Source organism: Echiichthys vipera (genome assembly GCF_963691815.1).
Source record: "Echiichthys vipera genome assembly, chromosome: 5".
In the NCBI taxonomy this organism is placed as follows: domain Eukaryota; kingdom Metazoa; phylum Chordata; class Actinopteri; order Perciformes; family Trachinidae; genus Echiichthys; species Echiichthys vipera.
The window spans coordinates 4607307-4631644 of record NC_139830.1 but is presented as its reverse complement, the minus strand read 5'-3'; the positions used below and the strand labels follow the sequence as shown (position 1 = coordinate 4631644).

General features: G+C 42.8%; 1 protein-coding gene across 1 annotated transcript in view; it reads left to right on the top strand.

The window, feature by feature from the left end:
* Positions 1–2563: 2563 nt before the first annotated feature.
* The window catches only part of LOC310946900 (solute carrier family 12 member 9), a gene marked incomplete at its 5' end in the record, with an annotated part of 77550 nt that continues 55775 nt past the window's right edge, over positions 2564–24338 (top strand). Inside the window, 6 exons of the mRNA XM_083913485.1 lie at positions 2564–2786; positions 9872–10006; positions 11537–11674; positions 13107–13433; positions 15131–15238; positions 17647–17758. Of these exons, the coding sequence (XP_083769611.1) occupies positions 2564–2786; positions 9872–10006; positions 11537–11674; positions 13107–13433; positions 15131–15238; positions 17647–17758 (1043 nt within the window). The remainder of the gene's footprint in view (positions 2787–9871; positions 10007–11536; positions 11675–13106; positions 13434–15130; positions 15239–17646; positions 17759–24338) is intronic.

The following is a 24338-nucleotide window of genomic DNA, read 5'->3' as shown; positions in this document are numbered from 1 at the left end:
CAGGATTGGAGGGGGGGGGGGGGGGGGGGGGCACATTTAAAAAAAAAAAAGTTTTTGCCATGCCACCATAAATCACACCTTTTATCATTCAAAAAGTTCTGCACATGGATCCATTTACTGTGTGTACCTTTCTTATTAACTGTCCTAAACAGCCAACAGCGTATCACTGCTTACTGGAGAGAGAGCATCTCACCCATAGATCTTAGTTATTCTCCACAGTCCAGGGTCTGGGGGTCTAACTTGATGCAGCAGGTGGTCGACAGGACGCATGGCTCTGATTGGCCCAGCCGACCTGATCATGTGACCGAAGCAACAGGCTGGAAAACACAGGGAAACTGATGTGTTGTAGAAATGTGTCAAGCCAACGCACACGACAGGACACACGAGACAAAACCGGAAACTGTAAGATTTGTATTTTAAACCAGACATATAAGATATTCCTTTAATAGTCTTTATTATTATTATTTTTAGAGCAGCAGAGTGGTTAGCACACATGGAAGAAGCATCAATAAGAAACAATAGATTATTTATAGAAATACAATAAAATAAAACAATAAAAACAATACAAATATAATAACATATAGTAAAAATATGAACAATATAAACACAGAGAAATATAAGAATAACAGGAACAATAAATACAATATTTTTTATATATATATTTTACATTTACACTAAGGTACAGAGGATAAATAAAAGTATTGCACATTGTGATTAAAATTCACGTGAGCTCAGAATTTCACATATATGTATTACCATTGGTATTTGTATGGATAAATTATTCGGTTTGACCGTTCTGACCATGGAGTGGCTGTTTTTTTGGCAGATGTTTGGCAGGTACCCTTTTTTATTGATATCCTGGCCTATGGCATATATATATATATATATATATATATAAAGATGTTTATGTTACAGTTGTATATGCTGTATGTATTTGATTTGATCTTTATTTGTCTTCAACACTCAAAATACTGTGACAGAAAGAAACAAATCAGATAAAGACACAAAGATAAAAAAAAAACAGCTTATCAATTCGGATTGATTCAATCAAACAGACACACACACACACACACACACACACACACACACACACACACACACACACACACACACACACACACACAAAGAAAGAAGGAGGACAACTACAACGATACAACACAACATGATACTGTAGAACAGTAAACTGACTAAAATGCAAATAAATGATATGAAATGAAATTCAATTCAATTCAATTGAGTTTTATTTATAGTGACAAAATCATAAATTAAATTAAATTAATTAATCAATGTACTAAATCTGCTTTTTATTTATTTTAAAACGAATTTAGTCAATGTACTAAATCTGCTTTTTATTTATTTCTTTTAAATTAATTAAGTTAATGTACTTAATCAGCTTTTTATTTATTTTTAAATTAATTTGGCCAATGTACTAAAACTGCTTTTTATTTATTTTTAAATTAATTTAGTCAATGTACTAAATCTGCTTTTTATTCATTTATTTTTAAATTAATTTAGTCAATTTACTAAATCTGCTTTTTATTCATTTATTTTTAAATTAATTTAGTCAATGTAATAAATCTGCTTTTTACTTATTTCAAAATGAATTTAGTCAATGTAATAAATGTACTTTTTATTTATTTATTTTAAATTAATCAAGTCAATGTACTAAATCTGCTTTTTATTTATTTATCTTTAAATATATTTAATCAATGTACTTAATCTACTTTTTATTGATTCATCTTTAAATCAATTTAGTCAGTGTATTAAATCTGCTTTTCATTTATTTATTTTTGAAATTAATTTAGTCAATGTACTTAATCTACTTTTTATTTATTCATCTTTAAATTAATTTAGTCAATATACTAAATCTGCTCTTTATTCATTTATCTTTAAATTAATTTAGTCAATGTACTTCATCTGCTTTTTATTTATTTTTTAACAAATTAAGTCAATGTACTTAATCTACTTTTTATTTTAAATTATTTTAGTCAATGTACTAAATCTTCTTTTTATTTATTTTTAAATTAATTTAGTCAACATACTAAATCTGCTTTTTATTTATTTTTAAATTAATTTAGTCAACATACTAAAACTGCTTTTTATTTATTTTTAAATTAATTTAGTCTCTGTAAAGTGTCCTGAAATAACTCTTGTTATAATTTGGCACTATAAATAAAACTGAATTGAATTGAATTGAATTGAGTTTATTTTATTTTGGAAATTCCTTCAGAACCAGTGATCCATGTTAATGACACAGTACTGGCTTGTCCATAGCTTTTATTCTGAAAGTCCCAACCGGACGTTGCACTCGTGATTGACGTGACTTGACTCGTACATCACATGATAGTCCGTTCAGTGGTGCTACAGATGACAAGTAAGCTAGACATGGGCAGCCTGCGCGGACTTTTTACACACTTTTTAACACTTTGTGCTACTTCTGCGCATTTTGGTACGAAGGCTTTTATTTAAAGTGATTTTAAGCGTCTTATTTCCTACTTTGCCATGTAGCTAGGCAACGTTAACGGTTTTTTAACGGCAACCAGAACGCGTCACTAACTTCACTATGACGGAGCGGACTCCTCTCCTCCACTACCGCCTCTCCACCAGCGTCAATGAATCCGAGCCGCGGGCACCTCCGCCCGGGCAGGCCCAGGTGCAGCACCCGGGCAGCCCCCGGCAGAGGGCTTCTGCCCATCAGCGGCAACCGAAGAAACTCTCCATCTTCTTCGGTGTGGTGGTGCCGACCCTGCTGTCGATGTTCAGCGTGGTAGTGTTCCTCAGAATAGGTGAGTGCCGGTGATGTGCACTTAAATCACTGTTTTCAAACGGAGCTCCGCCAAACCCCGTTCAAAAATACTGGTATTTTAATGGTTTCCTTGTTTTCAAGTAAGGTTTGGTGCTAGATAACGAGACTTTCACCTCAGTAGGAATCAAAGTTGAATTCGGCTAATTTCGGTTAAGTTACAACGCCGAACCAGAGGCGGTTTTAGAGTCTGTTGGGGCCGTGGGCGAACATTTACAGGGGGGCCCCCCTCGAAGCAGCGAAATGTAAACATTGCACACAAAATTTTATATATAAGAAGAAGAATTATTACTCTATTAATCCCGCCACTGAAATTAATTTTTTTCACTGTTATTATTATTCAAGTTACACACACACAGGCCCGTAATTCACACACACACACACACACACACACACACACACACACACACACACACACACACACACACACACACACAGGCCCAAAATACACACACATGCACAAACAGGACCTATGAACGTGCAATTAATGGAGAGATGTCAGAGCGAGGGGGCTGCCAATTGCTCAGTGCCCCGATCAGTTCAACAGCACCTCGGCAGTGCGCAGGAGATGAACTGGCACGTCTCCAGCCACCAGTCCAGGCTCCATTCATGGTCCACAAGGGGTTTGAACCGGCGACCCGAGTCACCTATGGACTGAGCTACTGCCTCTCACAATATATGAGTTATATATATATATATACAGTATATATATATATACTTCCCCCCACAATATACGAGTTTTATATACTGTATATATATATATTGTGGGCGGAAGTAGCTCAGTCCATAGGTGACTCGGGACGCCGGTTCAAACCCTGTGTGGACCATGAATGGAGCTGGTGGCTGGAGAGGTGCCAGTTCAATCCCTGAACATATATATATATATATATATATATATATATATATATATATATATATATATATATATATATATATATATATATATATATAATCTCAGTCACTGTTGAATTCGGGTCATTCCGGTTCAATTAACGTCCCTTAGTGATTCAGTACTGTTCTTGAATGACATTCAGCTTGAGAAGCACATGTATATCACAGATATTAGGGTAGTGGGTAAAACCACTGGGTTTGCTACACCCTGTTTTACCCCAAGACAGTCAAATGCAACCATTTTGTGCATTGCTTGATCTTGAAGCGTCCAGATTTGATTTGATGCAGTTTATTTTAGTTAACAGTTGATTTTTTTGTCGTTAAATCAAGCGTTCATCTTTGCTCAGTGACAGAAAGCATCTTTATTCGATATCAACGGCTTTTTACATGAAAACCTTCACATCTCACGCAGTTTTTCATGCGCGGTGGTTGAATTCTCCCAGTCAGCAGGACGGCGTTTCCCTCCTCGTTTACGTCAGTTTATGTATTGTGTAAGAATAAAAAGTTTGACCGGACTTTTCTTTAGTTTCAAAAGTTATACAGAACCTACTCTACGTTTGTAAAGTCTGCTCCACCCTCAACAAATGTTTATTCACAGCAAAAAATGTGCAGTTTATAAAATATGGACCCGTTTCTTCATGTTTTCGATATTGATTTGACTGGTTAAACGGGTCCCACACTGCCATGGAGGGATACGCTTCAGACGCACGGGGATTAAATGTTTAAGTCACAGGATAGATGTAACATATTCCTCAACATATTATCCGTTTGAAAGTGTAACGTACAGGTTTCTACATTTCTACATAAGGCCGACTTTGTTTAGAGTAGGGATTCTGTATTTTATCTGGAGTAATGTTTAAGGATAAAATGGCTAAAAGTCGTTTTGGTCCACTGTAAGAGGGGAAAATTTCCATTTTCCTGTGAAAAATGCACGTGTGAAGCTAGTCATCATAATAAATCATGCAATCAGTTTCACATTTCTGCTGTCAAAGCATAAAAAGGAGGCCGATGACTACCGAGGAGCACCCAAAACCAGCCTGAGACGTGTCATTTAATCTGAGTTCCAGTCATTTGGATGCTATGCTTGTGTGTGTTTCTCTCCTTGTCGTACCTCCAAATTGTTTTCTAAGTCTCTCTCTCTCTCTCAACCCCCCCTCATCTGCCTCCCCACAGTCTCGTGAGATGTCAGCTGCTTTACAGCGGGCACACATAGTGTACGCACACACACACATGCACACAAAGTAGCTGTGTGTGTGTGTCGGACTCACTTTTCTCACACTGTAACATGCCACCCTACACAGGAACTGACCGTAGTTTCAGTGTGGATGTGAAACCACTAAATATATATCAGCTGTGAAGTCTTCAGTGTAAATGAGAATAAAATACCTTTAAACTCAAACGTATTACACTCTTACTATCATGGCCTAAATGTCCCAGTAAATCAACAGATATTACTTTGTTTTTTGAAGTAAAAACATCGGCTCTATGAAACATTTTTCTAACATGGCCATATTTGTTTTCATTTATTTCAGGAAGCATTCATTACAAAAGCATTTGCACAAAAAACGGCAACATTTGAACGCAATTTGTGCCTGAAAAGGAGCGGGAAGAAGAGAAACTCTTATGTATCCCCCACCCCTTTTTCCTCATCAAGTGTCTTAAACAGAAGGTGTGTTGTCACTTTATGAATACATGCAAATAAATGTAAATAAAGAAAAACAACACCTTACATAATGTTCAGGCAGCTGATCCACTTGAAGTTACTTAGAATTATTACTATACTATTATGTTCGATCATAACGGCGTTTAGCAAAGCAACATGATGATAAACAAATAACAAACAACACATATGAATGTCAGGACAACAAGTCTAAGATGGTAATGAAGACAATTATTGATTTAAGATAACCCTCCTTATACATACTGTCACCAGATACAGCGTTTGTATAGTCATTTAAATGTGTGGATGCTTTGGCGTTGCTTGAGCTGAATATCCAGCCTATCCCACAGCTTCACGCCTCGTACCGACACGCAAAAGCCTTTGAGAGTAGTTCGGATCTTTGGTAGAGCAAAGTTTCCATAACCGCTCAAGTTGTAAGCATTATCTCTTTTTTCAAAGAGTTGTTGCAGGTTAGGCGGCAAAAAATTAACAAATGCTTTGAAACATAGCATATAGTGCTTGAAGAAGAATTTAGGTATTTTTCAACCTGAACCGTCCCCCATGAGTTTCTGCATAAATGTAGACCGTGTATCCCCACCCCCTTCTGCGTCAGGTCATGAAAAGAGCAGGTCTATTCCTCCTGTTTCCTATCCCTTCTTTCTGGATCCAGTCACCGAGCTGGCTTGGCTGGTTAAACCCCATGACGACAGAGAAGCATCACAAGCAGCTTTGTGTTTGCAATTTACATTTAACATGGCTCGCCCTGGAGCAATTCCTCCAAAGAAAGGATGCATTTGTTTTACTGCAGACTGGTTTTGGTAAAAGTTTGATCCACCAGTTAGCCCCCCCCCCCGGTGGCCAAACCAATGGAGCACATCATGTGGATCGTTGGTCTGATTTGTCGCCAGCAGCCTTCCCAGACCAACGTGCGACAGTAGATTGAACTTGGTGTGGCAATAGCCAGGCTAGCAAACTGGCAAATTAAAGGGAAAGTTCCATTATTGAAGGCGAGCGCTGTATCCTGTCCGCCGTGAACTGGGCTACAGTGTAATTGAGCAGGGCACCTGAGTTTTTATCACTGAGGCTCAGATTGTTATCAGAAGTGTGTGACTGGATTATGTAAAGAAGGAGAAGTTGCTGTTCTCCTGCCGTGCTTCGGTGTGTAGCTACTGATGCAGGTCAACACAGTAACTTTAGCTGATAGCATTAGCCTCCCTCCACTGACTGTGACTCTGATCTTAAACAGCCTTTTTCTTGATGAAAATGTCCTTTAGTAGGACGTCTTCTCCTCTTTGTGTGGCAGTAGTGCCCCGGTCAAACTGCAGACCTGATGGTCTGAAGGTGCAGTGTTTCTGGAGTTATTAGGATCCATTTGTAGCCCAACTAGACACAACTTCTGCTTGTCTGCATCCAAAGGGAACGTTAGTGTGTGAAAGCTGCGTGAAGTGGAGCTCCACGTGTTGTCACCGTTCAGAAATGTGCCAAGATAAACCATTATTTTAAAATAACAATGACACAAAGATACTGTATGCTTCACAATAATAACCCTGTCTGAAGTTAGAGAACGGTGTCTTCCGCAAGATTTCAGAGCTAGATCTCACCATCTTTCCATAAAACAGACACTTCTGATACCAATCTGAGCCTGAGTCAGTGGCAAAAACAAGCCTTTAATCGTGGAGGTATATTTCTGCGACACAGAAATGTCTGCACTTGTAGACTGTGCCATTGCTTTGTTGTAGTCAGATTATGTGGTGTGGAGAATTTAGATCCTGTATCAGAAAAAAAAATCATTAAATTTCATTAAATCTTTCATTAAATCAAATTTCGATTCTGCATGTGACACCCAGAGCAGATCATGATAACGCATTATGCTCCTGGTGACTGTATGTAATCTAATCACAGCAGATCACAGCAGTAGAAAGTGGTGGGAATGTGGAAAATGTGTGTCTAACATGTGTGTGGCGCGAGTATCTTCCCTCACACTGTTATTAGATGCACATGACTTTGCGTATGAAGATGTGGTATTTGTGGTATGCTAATCAGCCGTTGCTAGCATCCGAACTAGTTTTGTTGCCATTTTGTTTTGTTTTTCCTTTTAGGTCTTTGATAAAATAGATCCTGGTGTTAAACTAGCTCCTGTTTTTTGTTGTTGGTATGGATACTACGAACCACAGTCTGCAGCGTTGCAGTAAAAGCATGGAGAGGACACCCTTTCATATGGGATTCAGACAGGAGAGACGGTTGGCTTGAGTCATTTTGATGTAGATTTCTTTTACAAGGCTTATTATCACCACTTCTAATGCTGTCAGCTGATCAACCGGCAGTTATCACTACCGTAGATATGAGAAAAAATATTTAAAAACAAGCTTCTGTAAATCTTCATATCTATCATACTATAAGATCAGGTGAGAGACAGGTGTGTGCATGACGCCAGAGCAAATCTAACCAGCATGCATTGTGTTGCGATCGCTGGTGATAAGAGCTCCAATGGAAGGGAATAGGATAAGAGCCAAAGTCTGCGCAAGGAGGAAGACCGATGGGTCAAACAAACTCAGGACTTTGATCCAGGAGACCAGTGTTCTTGGCAACGCGGACTTTTTAAATAAGTACGTGGGCTCAACTCACAAGCCTAACATTCCTTATGTAATGTTCTCAATCAACATCATCAACAGTTTAGTTGAATTCACAAGATTCACAGGACGAGACTCACAGGACGAGATTCACAGGACGAGATTCACAGGACGAGCCTCACAGGACGAGCCTCACAGGACGAGACTCACAGGACGAGCCTCACAGGACAAGACTCACAGGACGAGATTCACAGGACGAGACTCACAGGACGAGATTCACAGGACGAGATTCACAGGACGAGATTCACAGGACGAGCCTCACAGGACGAGCCTCACAGGACGAGACTCACAGGACGAGCCTCACAGGACAAGACTCACAGGACGAGATTCACAGGACGAGCCTCACAGGACGAGCCTCACAGGACGAGCCTCGCAGGACGAGACTCACAGGACGAGCCTCGCAGGACGAGACTCGCAGGACGAGCCTCACAGGACGAGACTCGCAGGACGAGACTCGCAGGACGAGACTCGCAGGACGAGACTCCCAGGACGAGATTCGCAGGACGAGACTCACAAGACGAGCCTCACAGGACGAGCCTCACAGGACGAGCCTCACAGGACGAGCCTCACAGGAAGAGACTCACAGGACGAGACTCCCAGGACGAGATTCGCAGGACGAGACTCACAGGACGAGCCTCACAGGACGAGACTCACAGGACGAGACTCACAGGACGAGACTCACAGGACGAGCCTCACAGGACGAGACTCCCAGGACGAGCCTCACAGGACAAGCCTCACAGGACGAGCCTCACAGGACGAGACTCGCAGGACGAGCCTCACAGGACGAGATTCACAGGACGAGATTCACAGGACGAGATTCACAGGACGAGACTCCCAGGACGAGACTCCCAGGACGAGACTCACAGGACGAGCCTCACAGGAAGAGACTCGCAGGACGAGCCTCACAGGACGAGCCTCACAGGACAAGCCTCACAGGACGAGACTCGCAGGACGAGCCTCACAGGACGAGCCTCACAGGACGAGATTCACAGGACGAGATTCACAGGACGAGACTCCCAGGACGAGACTCCCAGGACGAGACTCACAGGACGAGACTCACAGGACGAGCCTCACAGGACGAGACTCACAGGACGAGACTCACAGGACGAGACTCACAGGACGAGACTCACAGGACGAGACTCCCAGGACGAGACTCACAGGACGGGATTCACAGGACGAGACTCCCAGGACGAGCCTCACAGGACAAGCCTCACAGGACGAGACTCGCAGGACGAGATTCACAGGACGAGATTCACAGGACGAGATTCACAGGACGAGACTCCCAGGACGAGAGTCCCAGGACGAGACTCACAGGACGAGACTCGCAGTGCGTTAAATGGTGAAACCAATGGGTCCTGACCAAGCTCACAGTGCCTGTGTCCATACGTCTAGATCAGGGGTGTCAAAGTGATCCAGTAAAGGGTCAACCAAGCAAAAACACACCTGATCCAACAAATCCAACTGTGTGCGATTGAATGAGTCGAGTCAGGTGTGTTTTTGCATCGTTGGAATGAAACCTTGCAGCCACAGCGACCCTTTACTGGATCACTTTGACACCCCTGGACTAGATGATAATCTCCTGAACCTCCTGGTCGGTGCAGCAGCCTCTTTCTCACCCGTATCTGTGAGGCTGATAACACCCATTCAATGGAGTGAGAACAATGGAAACCAGTCATTTACTACAAGCACGATTCTTCTAATGTTTTGTGTGTGCGTCATCCACACTTTGCTGACTGGATGATGGTAACGTCGTGGTTAATGTGGTTCTCATTGCCTCACTTAATGCTGCTAGAAGGTTCAACTTCCCTTCTTCGACCACACTGAAGTCATTCCTCACCAAGCGCTCGCTGTTTTTGTCTGACCGCGTTTGTGTTTTGTGTGTTCCAGGATTCGTGGTGGGCCAGTCCGGACTGTACCAAGGTATAGCCATGTTCCTGGTGGCCTACTTCATCATCTGCATGACCGTGCTGTCAATCTGCGCCATCTCCACCAACGGAGCGCTGGATGCCGGGGGAGCCTATTGTATCCTCTTTACACACACACACACACGCACACACACACACACACACACACACACACACACACACACACACACACACACACACACACACACACCCCATCACGTGACAGTCAGCGTAGTATCAGTAACATGATCAGTGGTGAAGATATCAGGAGCACACACTTACAAAGTACGTCTTTGTTCACAGTAGTGTGATGTAGAATTGTCTGTGACACTGAACGGGGGCTGATCGGTTCATTATTTGCACTATAAGATACAGTTTACTACTTTAGACAGAGGCCGGTATGTTTCACTGCCGGGGATTTGATAAAAACAACACTGATCAGGGTTATTTATTCATTACTGCATCATTCTCTCAAGGTAAACACATTGAAGAGCGTCGTCTCCTCAGCGATCAGTTTTTGTCATTCATTAAACATGGATCATCCGTAGTAACTGGGAAGCCAACAATTTTAATTGGGCCATATGTCACAATATTTTGACGCTGGCACGGGCCGAGAAAGACAGTTGCATGAAAGTAGATTCAAGATTTTTATTTTGAGGCCTGTGATACGAGTACAAACGCGTGCTGGAAGGATCTATTAAAGAACATTAATAAATAAAAATGAACAGTAATTCGTAGGGATATGTAACATATTAAATAGTACAACAGAAGGACAACATTAAATATCAAAAACATTCAGATTTTCAATAAATAATCATCAGTAATGTGGATGTAATGACTGTAAATACAAATAAATAGCAGCCAGAACAGTCTAGATGTAGAAAAGTACATCACTTTAAACATCACTTTACTGTGATACTGTGATAAGATATTCAAAATCTGAGACGATATCTACGCTTCGAAACGATACTAACGTAGAAAAAAATCCAGTCATTAACTCCAACGTGATCCTCATCTCATATGAATAGTTTGACATTTCGGGAAACGTGCTTACTCAACGTATTTTTGAGATCTAGATAAGAAGATCAATTCCACTTAAACATCTGCCCGTCGAGTATAAAGCTACAGCCCGTCATGTCTTATGTGTTGAATCATTACAAAAAAACTACAAGTTGTGGTTGTGGGCCGCGTAGGGGTTAGGTACTTTGCGACAGAGCCAGGCTAGCTGCCCCCCTCTGATGCTAGTCCATCTGCTAAACTATGCTAGCCGCCTGCTGGCTGTAGGTGGAGACTGGTGTTGAATCCATACAAAAGCCAAAGTGTGAAAACTACAAGTAGCGGTTTGTGGTTGTGGGCTGTGTAGAGGTTAGGTACTTTGCTACGGACCCAGGCTAGCTGCCCCCCTCTGATGCTAGTCCTTATGCTAAACTATGCTAGCTGTAGATGGAGATATTTACCGTACAGACATGAGATTGGTATCATCTCATCTAACTCATAAGTGTTTTCCACATAATGTCAAACTAGTCCTTGAACTCTCTTTCTCTCTCTCACTCTTTACCCAAACTAATTTCTAATGCTAACAAATAGCCATATTATGAAAGAGTAGAAATAAAGACCTCCAAGTGCACTTTCCCTTTACTCCGCTCAGACATGATCAGCAGAGCGTTGGGCCCAGAGTTTGGTGGCAGTATCGGCATCATGTTCTTCCTGGCCAACGTGTGCGGCAGCGCTCTCTACGTGCTGGGTCTGGTTGAAGCCATTGTGGCCACCTTCGGAGTGCCAGAAGGTGAGTTTCATGTTAATGCTGCGGCGTCGGCATCCCTTACTCTGTTAGTTTAGCGTCAGCTTATTTCAAAACATCTTAAATATGCTAAATCTTTGTGTCGGTGTTATTCAACTTTTCAATGATCTGCAGTGTAGTGACGGCTTTTCAGCATTCCCACGCACCTGTGGCATGATGCATTTCCTAGTTTGGCAAAAACATATAACGTACAACATATAACACACATTAGTTTTCTGAATTACTTACTGTAGGTCATCTACAAAGCATTTGTATCCTCTTCAAGGATCACAGGGAGCTGTATTGGGAGTAAGGCGGAGCCCGCCCCGAACAGGTCGCCAGTCAATCACACCTGCACGTCTTTGGACTGTGGGAGGAAACCGGAGAAAACCCACGCAGAACATGCAAACTCCACACAGAAGGGCCCCAGCTGGGATTCGAACCAGTAACCCTCTTGTTGTGAGGCGAGGGTCGCCAATTTACTTAACCTGCATGGCTGGTGAAGGAAACCCATGCACCCATGTGTAATACTGTGGGTTTACAATTGTTATTTTGGGAAATAGATTTGGGCTGGTCACCTCGGCTGGACATAGAATATTAGTTCACATACAAATCACTGATTTTCTAGGAAAGTAGTTCGATACATTTTCTAACTTCTCAAGTAAGTTTAACAGGCTGTCTTCTTTAGTTTAAGTAGTGGTTTTCCATCTTATAAAATGGAAAACAGAAAGTTTATACCTCTTTAGAAAGCAAAATGATCAAACCTAGGGGGAGAAGTTCAGCATCCGTGAGGAACTCGGAGTAGAGCCGCTGCTCCTTTGCGTTGAAAGGAGCCAGTTGAGGTGGTTCAGGATCATCTGGTAAGGATGAACCCTGGGCGCCTCCCTAGGGAGGTGTTCCAGGCACGTCCAGCTGGGAGGAGGCCTCGGGGAAGACCCAGGACCAGGTGGAGAGATTAGATGTCCACACTGGCCTGGGAACGCCTCGGGATCACCCAGTTAGAGCTGGTTAATGTGGCCCGGGAAAGGGAAGTTTGGGGTCCCCTTCTAGACCTGCTGCCCCCGAGACCTGACCCCGGATAAGCGGATGAAGATGAGATGAGATGAAAATGAACCAACCAGGAGGGTTTATGTCATTGAAACATTAACATAGTGAGGACATTCCTAAGTAGGAAAAGTGTTCAGTAAATGACTGGTGGAGGAAGTTTCTCGAAGAGCATCAAGCTCAGGCAGTGCATCCTGGGTAAATAAAGCTCAAAAATGTGAGTTTTCTGTAGCGAATAGACTGAGGCACCAACGTTATCGCTTATGCCTGTGAAAAACTGTCTGCGTTTTAAATGCATTACTATATATATTGACATTCTGTAATTCTATAACATCATTTATAAGCATTAACACATCTCCTGCTTGACACCTTTTACCATCTCATCCACCTCTAGACGGGTCTATGGCCACTTCTCCCTACCAGGTTCTGCCGTCGGGCTACTGGTGGTCTCTGCTCTACGCCACAGGCATCGCCCTGCTGTGCCTGCTGGTGTGCCTGGTGGGGGCCCACATCTACGCCAAGGCCACCTTCCTCATCTTCCTGGTGGTCATGTTTGTCCTGGGCACCATCTTTGTGAGCTTCTTTGCTGTACACCCTCGTACCATCGTACTGCCCAGTTCGGCCACATTTAACCCGACGGCCAACGGGACGGGCCCCACGTTTCCCACCACAGCCAACTTCACCGGGTTCAAGTTGGACACGCTGCTCGGGAACCTGTGGGGTAAGATGGATGTGCCAAAAACTCCAATTATGTATGACACAGTTGCAAGGTGGATAAGACAGAGTTGTTTTTGAAAGTACCGTATTTTCCGCACTATGAGGCGCACCTAAAAACCTTCAAATTTTCTCAAAAGCCGACAGTGCGCCTTATAATCCGGTGCGCCTTATATATGGACCAATATTGAGCCACAACAGGTCTCGCAACTACGGTGAGCAGCCGGCTACTCTATTTTCCCCCGTAGAAGAAGTAACGCGCGGTACATGTTGAGATATACGACTGCGTGAAGCGTGCTGTTTCATTTCCATGTGTGTGTTTGTGTAAAGAGCCCAAAATGGCTCCTGTTAAGAGACACGCTTACGACGCAGAGTTTACACTCAAGGCCATTAGTCACGCAGTAGAACACGGGAATAGAGCAGCAGCCAGAGAGTTGAACATGAACCAATCAATGGTGCCGAAGTGGAGGAAGCAACAAGACGACCTCCCCTGACTGTTTTGTTGACGTTCCCTTTAGCGCAGCTTCATCTAACGGATGCAGAACGTAACCCCCGCCTCGACTGTAGCGTCTGTTCTATGCGCTTTATAATGTGGTGACCTTATATATGAACAAAGTTTCAAAATAAGACATTCATTGGAGGTGCGCCTTATAATGTGGTGCGTCTTATAGTGCGGAAAATACGGTAGTTATTTGACGCGTTGTGTCCTTGTTCTGATTAATCTCAGTCTTTGTTGTTATTTGATTACCGCTAATAAATAAAATGTGTTTGGGGGAAATTAATGGTTGACTTTGGGCAAGTCATTGAATCCCTGTCCAGCTGTTTCCGAGCACTCCACTGTGTTTGCAGGGATTTATGTCCAAGCACATGATTACTAAGCTAATTGGCGTAACTCGGGCATGCGCTCAAGAACATGTGAGAACTATTACACATTCAAGCTCTGAATAATCCCCAGATCTCAGTAAAAAGGACACACACACACACACACACACACACACACACACACACACACACACACACACACACACACACACACACACACACACACACACACAGAGACATGCAGAATCATAAAAAGAGAAATGGTAATTTTCCAATTAAAACCCCTAATGATGGTTTCAGAATGTGTCTAATTACATTCTAAATAGCAACAGGTTTTATACTATCATAGGTTAAATACATGTTTGCTATACTTCCTTAAAGCGCAGTACTTTTAGAAGAGCTTTGCTGTTGTTGGCACTCCCTGTGCTGTTACTCATTGACAGGAAAACAACAGCAGAAAGGTCTGAAGTGCTGAGTTTTGATCCATGTTATACAGATCTGGGAACGGGGATCAAACATCTCTTTGGTAGATATTAGATGCATTTCCAGTTACACTCATAATTGCCTCCCTAAGGACTACAGAGCGATTTTCAGAAATGTTATTGAAATGCAGTCGCTCTCAAAATAAAGTAATAAACTAATCAAAACTATAAAGACCCCATAATAAATGGAACCAACGTCCTGTGATTGAGTGGATCTGTAGCAGACGAGCTGTCTGGAGAATGCTTTTCCTCAAACGCTGTGAAACATGATGCGGTTCTGTGGCGAGCAGATACAGAGGAGTGTCTGCCAACAGACCAAATTGAACTTTCTGTAAGAAGACTGATGGTGCTGATAAGAACACAGCTCCAGTGACTTATCTGTTGTTATCTCTGCCCACAGCTGACTACACTGTGGATTACACAACAGGAACTATGATGACCTTTGCCACCGTTTTCGCTGTAATGTTTAATGGCTGCACTGGCATCATGGCTGGCTCCAACATGTCAGGTAGGTGAGGGGAGGTGGTGTGTGCGCGGGTCTGTTCAAAATCAATTCAATTCAATTTTATTTACAGTGCCAAATCATAACAACAGTTATCTCAGGACACTTTACAGAGTAGGTAAAGACCACACTCTATGACTTATTTATGATTTACATAGACCCAACAATTCCCCCGTAGAGTACGGTGGCAACGACAACCTTCACTATTACAGACAGGAACGTCAGACAGACCCAGCTCTGTGGAGGACGCACATCTGTCTGCACCAGAGAGAGGAAGAGAAGGAGAGAGAGAGAGAGAGAAAGAAAGAAAAGACGGACAGATGGACAGAGAGAGACAAAGACAGACACAAAGACAGAGACAGACACTTCCAGTAACTATAATGATATCTATAGTAATGTGAATATGACTTATTAATACAGCAGAATAGTAGAAACAAGCACAGCTAAGGTGATAGATTATAACAGCAGCAGGCAGCGTCATGCAGGACCACGGCAGCAGGCACCACCACCATCAGCAGAGACCAGCGAGACGACAAAGAACGAACAACTCCAGGGAAGAAGCTGAATCAGTAACATGCATTGATGAGACATGAACGATACAAACAGAGGAGAGAAGCTCAGAGTATCTTGAAAAGTATTTTCCCCCGGCAGACTAGGCCTATAGCACCATAATTAAGCTAACATACTATTTATACTCAGGATGATGTAAAATTGAGTATGTGGTGCATTCCAACTGCATCGTACCAGTATGTGGATTCTGTGTATGTAAGGAAATGCCCATGAGCCTACTGGACATACTCAACTGCCCCAAAATGCATTGCAGCTCTTGAGATTGTGCAATGTGAGACAGTCTAAAAGCTAAGCTAGCAAGCTAAGCTAGGGCGGCAGTAGCTCAGTCCATAGGTGACTTGGCTGGGAACCATAGGATTGCTGGTTCGAGTCCCTGTGTGGACCATATATGGAGCGTGGACTGGTGGCTGGAGAGGTGCCAGTTCATCTCCTGGGCATGCCGAGGTGCTGTTCAGCAAGGCACCGAACCCCCAACTGCTAGGTGCTAACTTACACTTACCATGGTGATACGTCTGCTAGTTGACCATTTTAGTGACGGCAGACTCCTCATCTGAGTCAATGTTCAGGACGCTGAAACTGCGGGCAGCCTGGGCCTCTCGGCTATCCGTCCCTTGTCTGAGACCGGCTCAAACATGTAGGCCTATGGCTCAGTCTCTCCAGTGTTTAGCCATCCTGGTTCGCAGTGCTATTTCACCGGTCAACCTCGAGGAGAAGCTAGAATGAATTCACCGGAGAATCTCAGCCTAGCGCGAGCAGCGGCGGGCGAGGCTAGATCCAGAATTTCTCAATGAGGGAGAAAGAATAGTTGTGCTTACAGCCCCTTATATGAGATTTCTTTTTTTTTTTTACTTTTCTGCGTGAAAGCAACGTTAAACAAAATATGAATCATAGCAGAGTAGTTTTATGTACTTTCAAACTCGTCCTTGATTCTTAGTCGTGACACTCGTACAACAGACTAAATCAACAGATCTGCAAAACTGAGTTTGTCCCAAAACAAAATCTACTTTAAATCCACTTTAAATCCTGTGTTTATCAGGGATTTCCTCATATGTTTCTTGACATTAAGGGCGCACTCACACTGTCCTTCCGCACCGGGCCAAAACAGTTTTTTTGGGTAGAGCCTAGTGTGTTTGACCAGTGTGAGTGCACCCACTCGGCGTCTAGCTGGCCGTCCACAGCCCGTTTCAGAGAGGTGGGCTTTTGTAGAGCACGAGCACGACGCCTACAACGGCTCTCACGTCATTTTATGTGCGCCTGTTCGGACATAGAAAAAAAAAAAACTAACCATGTGCGGACATTTAAAACAATGGCGGCAAAAGGTTCGCGTTGGTGTGATGCGGAGGTGGAGTGTTTACTGCAGATTTGGTCGATGAAAAGATTCAAAAACAGTCGACAAGACGCACAAAAACTCCGAGGTCTACGGAAAGATTTGGAAACAAAGCCACGCATCGCCATGACGTCATCAATGCGTGTGACGTGTTACGGCTTGATGACGTATAGGCAGCAAGAAGCATTCTCCGAGGCCCAGGTAGTGTGAGTACAAACGGGCCTGGAGGGGGGACAAGGACCCTAAAGCCCGGGGCGCGGTGTGGAAGGACAGTGTGAGTGCGCCCTAAGGCATTCAACAGAAGAAAACATTAAAAATGACGACTGAAACCAAATTAGTCAACTAATCGGTCGAAAATTAACCGATTGGATAAAATATTTACAAATGGTGGTGAGTGACATAAAGGTATAGATGAGAGGCAAAGACGTGGGATCTCCCAAATATAATGTACTTTAGAAAACACATTTAAAGGACCTGCCTGTGTATGAACCCACAGTCATCCTGTCTATCCTGTCAGGTGACCTGAAGAATCCCAGCTACTCCATCCCCCGCGGCACCATCACAGCTGTCATCTTCACCTTCATCATCTACAACCTGCTCAGCGTGCTGGTGGCCTGCTCATGTGACCGGTGAGTAACACACACGACAGACAGACACACACACACACAGGCACACACAATAATAGGTTAAACTAGTGGTCTGTAAAATGTTAATTTATGCTTTTATGAGTGCATTCACTTACATCATTTACATCTTCCAACAAACAAACAAACAGCGGTGAAACATCCCATAATTGGAACATCAATCCATGCACATCCTAACACGGTAATTACACCTCTGGGTTCATAATAGCACAAGCGCCGTGCGGTGCTGTGGTAATAGATGTTAGCATGTTTTGTATTTCAGCAGCTGAAATCCAATAGTTAGTGACGACGATCAGATAATGCGAACAGAGTTCATTTTCCGCTTCGCCACACTGAGTCGGAGCGTCAGAGCCGAACGATTTCAAAAGCATCTATCCAAAGTGAAACATTACCCAGCGGCAGGTGTCAGCTAATCAATCGGGACGACTGCAGCATGCATGAATTAGAGGTGGACAAAATAAAGGAAACTAAAAAACAGAGAGAGTGTGTGCGCCTCCTTTCAAGCCCATTTTTGTCTCTGGCACAACAACATCACTTAAACAAATGAAATCCGTGCAAGCACATACTGAGCTTTCTTGGTGACCGGTCACTACTTCCCAAGTGAAACCTACTAGAGGTCAGATTGCCGTTTAGAAATGACCGACTCCAGATATCCGATTGTGGCACGTAACATTCTGTTTTCTCATCTTCAGTCTCTTATCCGGGGTCGAGTCGCGGGGGCAGCAGCTCTAGCAGGGGACCCCAAACTTCCCTTTCCCGGGCCACATTAACCAGCTCTAACTGGGGGATCCTGAGGCGTTCCCAGGCCAGTGTGGAGATCTAATCTTTACACCTGGTCCTGGGTCTTCCCCGAGGCCTCCTCCCCGCATTCTGTTTTACGCTAATTCAATTCAATTTTATTTACAGTGCCAAATCATATCAAAAGTTATCTCAGGACACTTTACAGAGTAGGTAAAGACCACACTCTATGACTTATTTATGATTTACACAGACCCAACAATTCCCCTGTAGAGTACGGTGGCGTTGAAAACCTTCACTATAACAGACAGGAACGTCAGACAGACCCAGCTCTGTGGAGGATGCACATCTGTCTGCACCGGAGAGAGAGAGAGAGAGAGAGAGAAAAGACGGACAGGTGGACAAAGAGAGACAAAGACGGAGAGACAGACGAACTTCCAGTGATGCAAGCAACCAAACAGTAACAGTAACTATAATAATAATTGTGCAGGCGAACTGGAGAGCACATAGAGCAGGGAATTTGAGAAAGGGCAGCTGAATAAACGTGAGTGAGAGGTCATTATTATGCGCTTACGTCGATAACAGGATGCACACATACTTTTATAAAGCACAGGTGGAATCAAATTAGTCTCTGTGTGATAATCATGTCTAAATAATATAATAATGTGCTTGCAATTTTGGCCGTCCTCCACAGAGCTGGGTCTGTCTGACGTTCCTGTCTGTTATAGTGAAGGTTTTCAACGTCACCGTACTCTACGGGGGAATTGTTGGGTCTCTGTAAATCATAAATAGGTCAGAGAGTGTGGTCTTTACCTACTCTGTAAAGTGTCCTGAGATAACTGTTGTTATGATTTGGCACTATAAATAAAACTGAATTGCTCTAAATGTCAAAATGTCCATAGAAACGTCTCTCGCAACACATGTCTTCCTTTTAATTGGATGTTAGCATGAAGCTAACCAACTAGCACATAGGTAGGTACATTGGTGTCCGTGTCCTCACTTCACTCTTAAAGTTAGAGCGGTCAAGTCTTTACCTTTACGCTGCGGTTGCTATTTACTTCCTCTTCTTCTGTATTTGTTTGTCGTCCCTCTCCCTCCATCTATCCGTCTCTCTCTATCAGTCTTTTGCTGAGTGCCAGAGTTCAGTATTGATGTGACTCTAAAGCGAGTGTTGCCAAGGTGCTAAACTGACATGACAGGGCTATAAAAGAGCATCAGAGATCAATACTGCCATCATTTACACTGCCGCACTGTCCTGCCTGTGTCCACCTACCACACACACACACACACACACACACACACACACACACACACACACACACACACACACACACACACACACACACACACACACACTCGGTGATAAGAGACTTTCCCTACCTCTGCAGTACTCTATCTCCAGAGTCACACGTTGCTTTATGTTGGTGTGTTTACATACATTTTATATCTCTTGTAGATATCTGATGTAGTGTCATGGTGACTAATGTTTGATATGAAGCTGTTTAGTTTTTAATGAAGGCTTTACACAGTGTCAGTGAAGTGGGACCACATCGGCACTGAGCCCCGACTCACAGGTCGCGTGCGTGTGCGTGTGCGTGTGCTTGCGCCAACTACTCAGAGTAGGTTGTAAAGTCCATCGTGGTAGCAGTGTTGTTTTATAGCAGAGGTCACAGTTTCAGATCAAATCAAACTGAAGCAGGTCAGTGGAGTCACACTTTGGGGGACGTCTGGAGTCTGGACACATGACGTGTGTGTGTGTGTGTGTGTGTCTCTTTGTGTGTGTGTGTGTGTGTGTGTGTGTGTGTGTGTGTGTGAACTGCGTGCCCAGGTCCCGCTGCTCTTCCAAGTAGATGACAATCTCCCCTCAACTTTATCAATTGAGATTTGTTCTGTTCTGCAACAGTTTTTTTTTTTACTCCATACGTCGGCAGCGGCACGTGACATCACGCCGTGTGCACTCCGCATGTGCGCGTGAGAGGGAGCTCATGTGTCGGTGCAGGAAAGATTTCGCCGTAACGGACGGGATAGAGAGTGAAACACTGACTTCCTCAGAGCTGCGTGGACACTGTTTGATTATGAAATACAGAAGGTGTAAAGGCTGCGTGGCCGCGGACGCCACTCCCTCGTCTTATCTTCATTAAGCTCTGGGTTGCTTGGTTTATTGCGGTTTACCAGAATTGAACCGCGGGTTATCTCGCGGGACAAAAGTGTATAATACTTTCTCGGAAGTGTTGGGAAAAGTGACGAGGTACTTCCTTATTGTGCGCGTGTTCCCGTTCAGTCACAAACGCTGGTTAATGTGAGAAAACAAGAAGAAAAGTGAGTCATTTTCAACTTAAACCAGTTATTTTAACCAAGTAGAGCCTCAAGTTTCAGTGTGTGTGTGTCTCCTCTTCCTTTAAGACGTTTACGCAGCTTCACCATGTGATCACTTCATTGTAATGCCTGGAATTTACTGCTTTCACTTCCCTACATTAACACAATGCTCCATGAAAAAGGCCTCCAGACAATACTTGACACCCGACTCGCAACAATGCAGCCACTGTCTGGCCGGCAGCCACTATCAGGAGATGATAAGTGGGCCGGTAGTGACAGTGACACGTCCCACCGACGAACAATCCATTTAATACCCAGCTCTCATTTTCTAATGGAGGAGCCGCATCACCTGTCTGTAAGCTGCGTGCGCGTGCCGTCGCGTATTTCATCTTCTACCTGTGGCAAAACATTTTCATTCACCGCCGTTTCTCCTACATTAAGTCCGCTCACTCCCGGAGAAAATATGACCAACAATACCCAAAGTGCATCATAAAACTTTATCGATTCCCTGTGAGGAAATTAGAGAAAGAGCGATATTTACCCCGCGCGCAGGAATTTCAGAAGAAACATCCATTTACCAAGAGCAAATTGTTCCAGCGTCGAGGGATAGTCCAGTCATCGATTAGACGTTCAGCATCACGCACCTGTTTAATGAAAGCAGTCTGTGCACGTTACTCTGAAATATCTGTGTATGAACGCGCTGAAGTGATCAGTGTGAAGGGGAACCGGCACCCTGAGGTGAGAGCCCGTCCTACATTTGTCTCAGTCGTGCATCGCAACTCCACGTAACACACACTCTGACAGACACACACACACACACACACACACACACACACACACACACACACACACACACACACACACACACACACACACACACACACACACACACACACACACACACACACACACACGTTCAGACCAAAAGATCAGGAGTGAAAACACGCATGCGTCTATTCGTCACGTTATGGAAGTGTCGCATTGGTAGTATCTGATTATTATGGGGTGTCAGTGGGCCCCTGGTCACAGACACGTAAGAGCACCCCCCCGTCCCACCTCACACACACACACACACACACACACACACACACACACACACACACACAGACACGTTCAGACCAAATTGGTAGTATCTGATTATTATGGGGTGTTGGTGGGCCCCTGGTCACAGACACGTAAGAGCACCCCCCCCCCCCCCCCCCCACACCTCTCTCTCTCTCTCACACACACACACACACACACACACACACCTCACCCTGTCTACAGAGACTTTTAGTTATTTTTGTCCTTTTAAATCATTTAGCATCCATTTTTTTAGACGTTTTTTCTTCTCTATGGTCGTGCAACCTCCCGGCTTGGATCAATAAAGTATTTCTATTCTATTATATTCTATATGTGTCTCATTTTTAGTTGGTATGTGCATTCTGCTTTAGTTTTCAGTCTCTTTGTAGTAATTTCGTGTCTGTTTTCAGTCATGAAAGTCGTCATTTGCATCTTTTTTTTTTAAATTGTATCACTATAATTCACTTTGTAGTCATCTTTTGGTTGTTTTGCATCTGTTTGATTAATTTTGCGTCTCTTTGTAGTTGTTTTAAATCTATTTTTAGACATTTTTGTGGTCATTTGTGTCTCATTAAAGGTCATTTTAAGTCAGCGTGTGCATTTTGGTTTAGTTTTCAGTCTCTTTGTAGTCGTTTTGTGTCTATTTTCAATGATAAAGTTGCTCTTTGTGAGCGTTTGCATCTCTTTTTTTGTAAGTTTGTGTCTCTTTGTAGTTGTTATAAATCTATTTTTAGACATTATTCTTGTCTGCGTGGTAATTTGTCTCTTTGAAGTCATTTCGGGTCATTTTTAGTCATTTAGCGTCTCTTTGTGGTCATTTTACATCTCTTTAGTTATTTTGTGTCTCTTTGTAGTTGTTTTAAATCTATTTTTACACATTTTCTTTCTGTATGTGGTCATTTTTGTCTCTTTAAGTCATTTCTGGTAATTTTTAGTCATTTCGGAAGTCATTTTCAGTCATTTAGCGTCTCTTTGTGGTCGTTTTACATCTCTTTAGTTATTTTGTGTCTTTTATGGTCATTTTCCTTCTCTTTTTGACTTGTATTTGTTATATGTAACTATATCCTAACCTCCTACCGAGCATCCATACCGGCGTATAAAACGATAATGAATGATTGACGACGCAGTAAAACATTTACGTTTTGTGTGTTATGAAGTATTTAATGTTTATGCACATGTGCAATTCATCCATGGGTCTAAAACTCTTTAAAACTTTATAAAACATGATGATAAATACATATAATGAGACTAATAAGGCTTCACAGGAGCAGTTATAGTTGTTGACCAATTAATCAACACCTATTTTAGCATTTTCATAAAATGACTGTCTCTGTAAACCTGATGTAAACACTTGAACATGTCCTTTATAATGTAGTTCAGCAGATACAGACTGTAACCATGACTGAACTGTTTATATGCTAATGCTATGAATGCTAAACAGGAGGGTTACAAGGAAGTGTAAGATGTTTGCAGAATGAGTTCAGCATGACACCGACAGCGATTGACCTTTTCCATATTATTATTATATTAAAACATGTTCCCACTGACGGCTCCATAATGACAGCAGCAGAGTCTGCTGTAGTGGCGCGAGTCGTCCAGAGGGTGGCACTCACACTCTCTCTCTCACCGACCTGCCGTGCTCCCTTTATAAAGGGAAAGATTCAGAGTGGCAGACTAACCTTTGCATAAGCCTCGTCTAAATTGCTACCCTCGACAAATGGTAGTGCTGCATCATAGCTTTAAAAGGCGACGCGGTTAAGATTGTATGTAAAAGTTAATGTCAAGAGGTGGGAAGAGATGCACTGCGCAAAGGTACCTTTTAATAAAGTATATATATATATATATATACACTATATATATATATGTATATACTGTATGTACAGTGTAAATGCCAACATGAGACAATTCATATAGCATTAAGTAAGTTTTCAGAAGCATTCAAGCTCAGTAATGCAACTGTGTTAAAGGACAAACATGTGACTGTTAGATTGACACTACTGACAGTAGTGAAGCTCATTTGGATGTAAAAGCTGTGGAGCTGGTTTCCCCGGTCACTGTTAAGAGAGTTTTCAGTGTCTTTATAGTAATTTTGTTCCTATTTTCAGTCATAAACTCATCATTTGCATCTCTTTTTTGTGTAGTTTTGCACTTTATAGTCATCTTTTGGTTGTTTAGCGTCTCTTTGTGGTTGTTTGAAATCTATTTTTATTCATTTTGGTGCATTTTGGTTTTGTTTTCAGTCTCTTTGTTGTAATTTTGTGTCTATTTTCAATGATTAAGTTGCTCTTTGTGAGCGTTTGCATCTCTTTTTTTTGTAATTTTTTGTCTCTTTATAGTTGTTTTAAATCTATTTTAGACATTTTTCTTTTCTGCGCGATCATTTGTGTCTCTTTAAAGTCATTTCGGGTCATTTTTAGTCATTTTTGTAGTGATTTTCAGTCATTTAGCG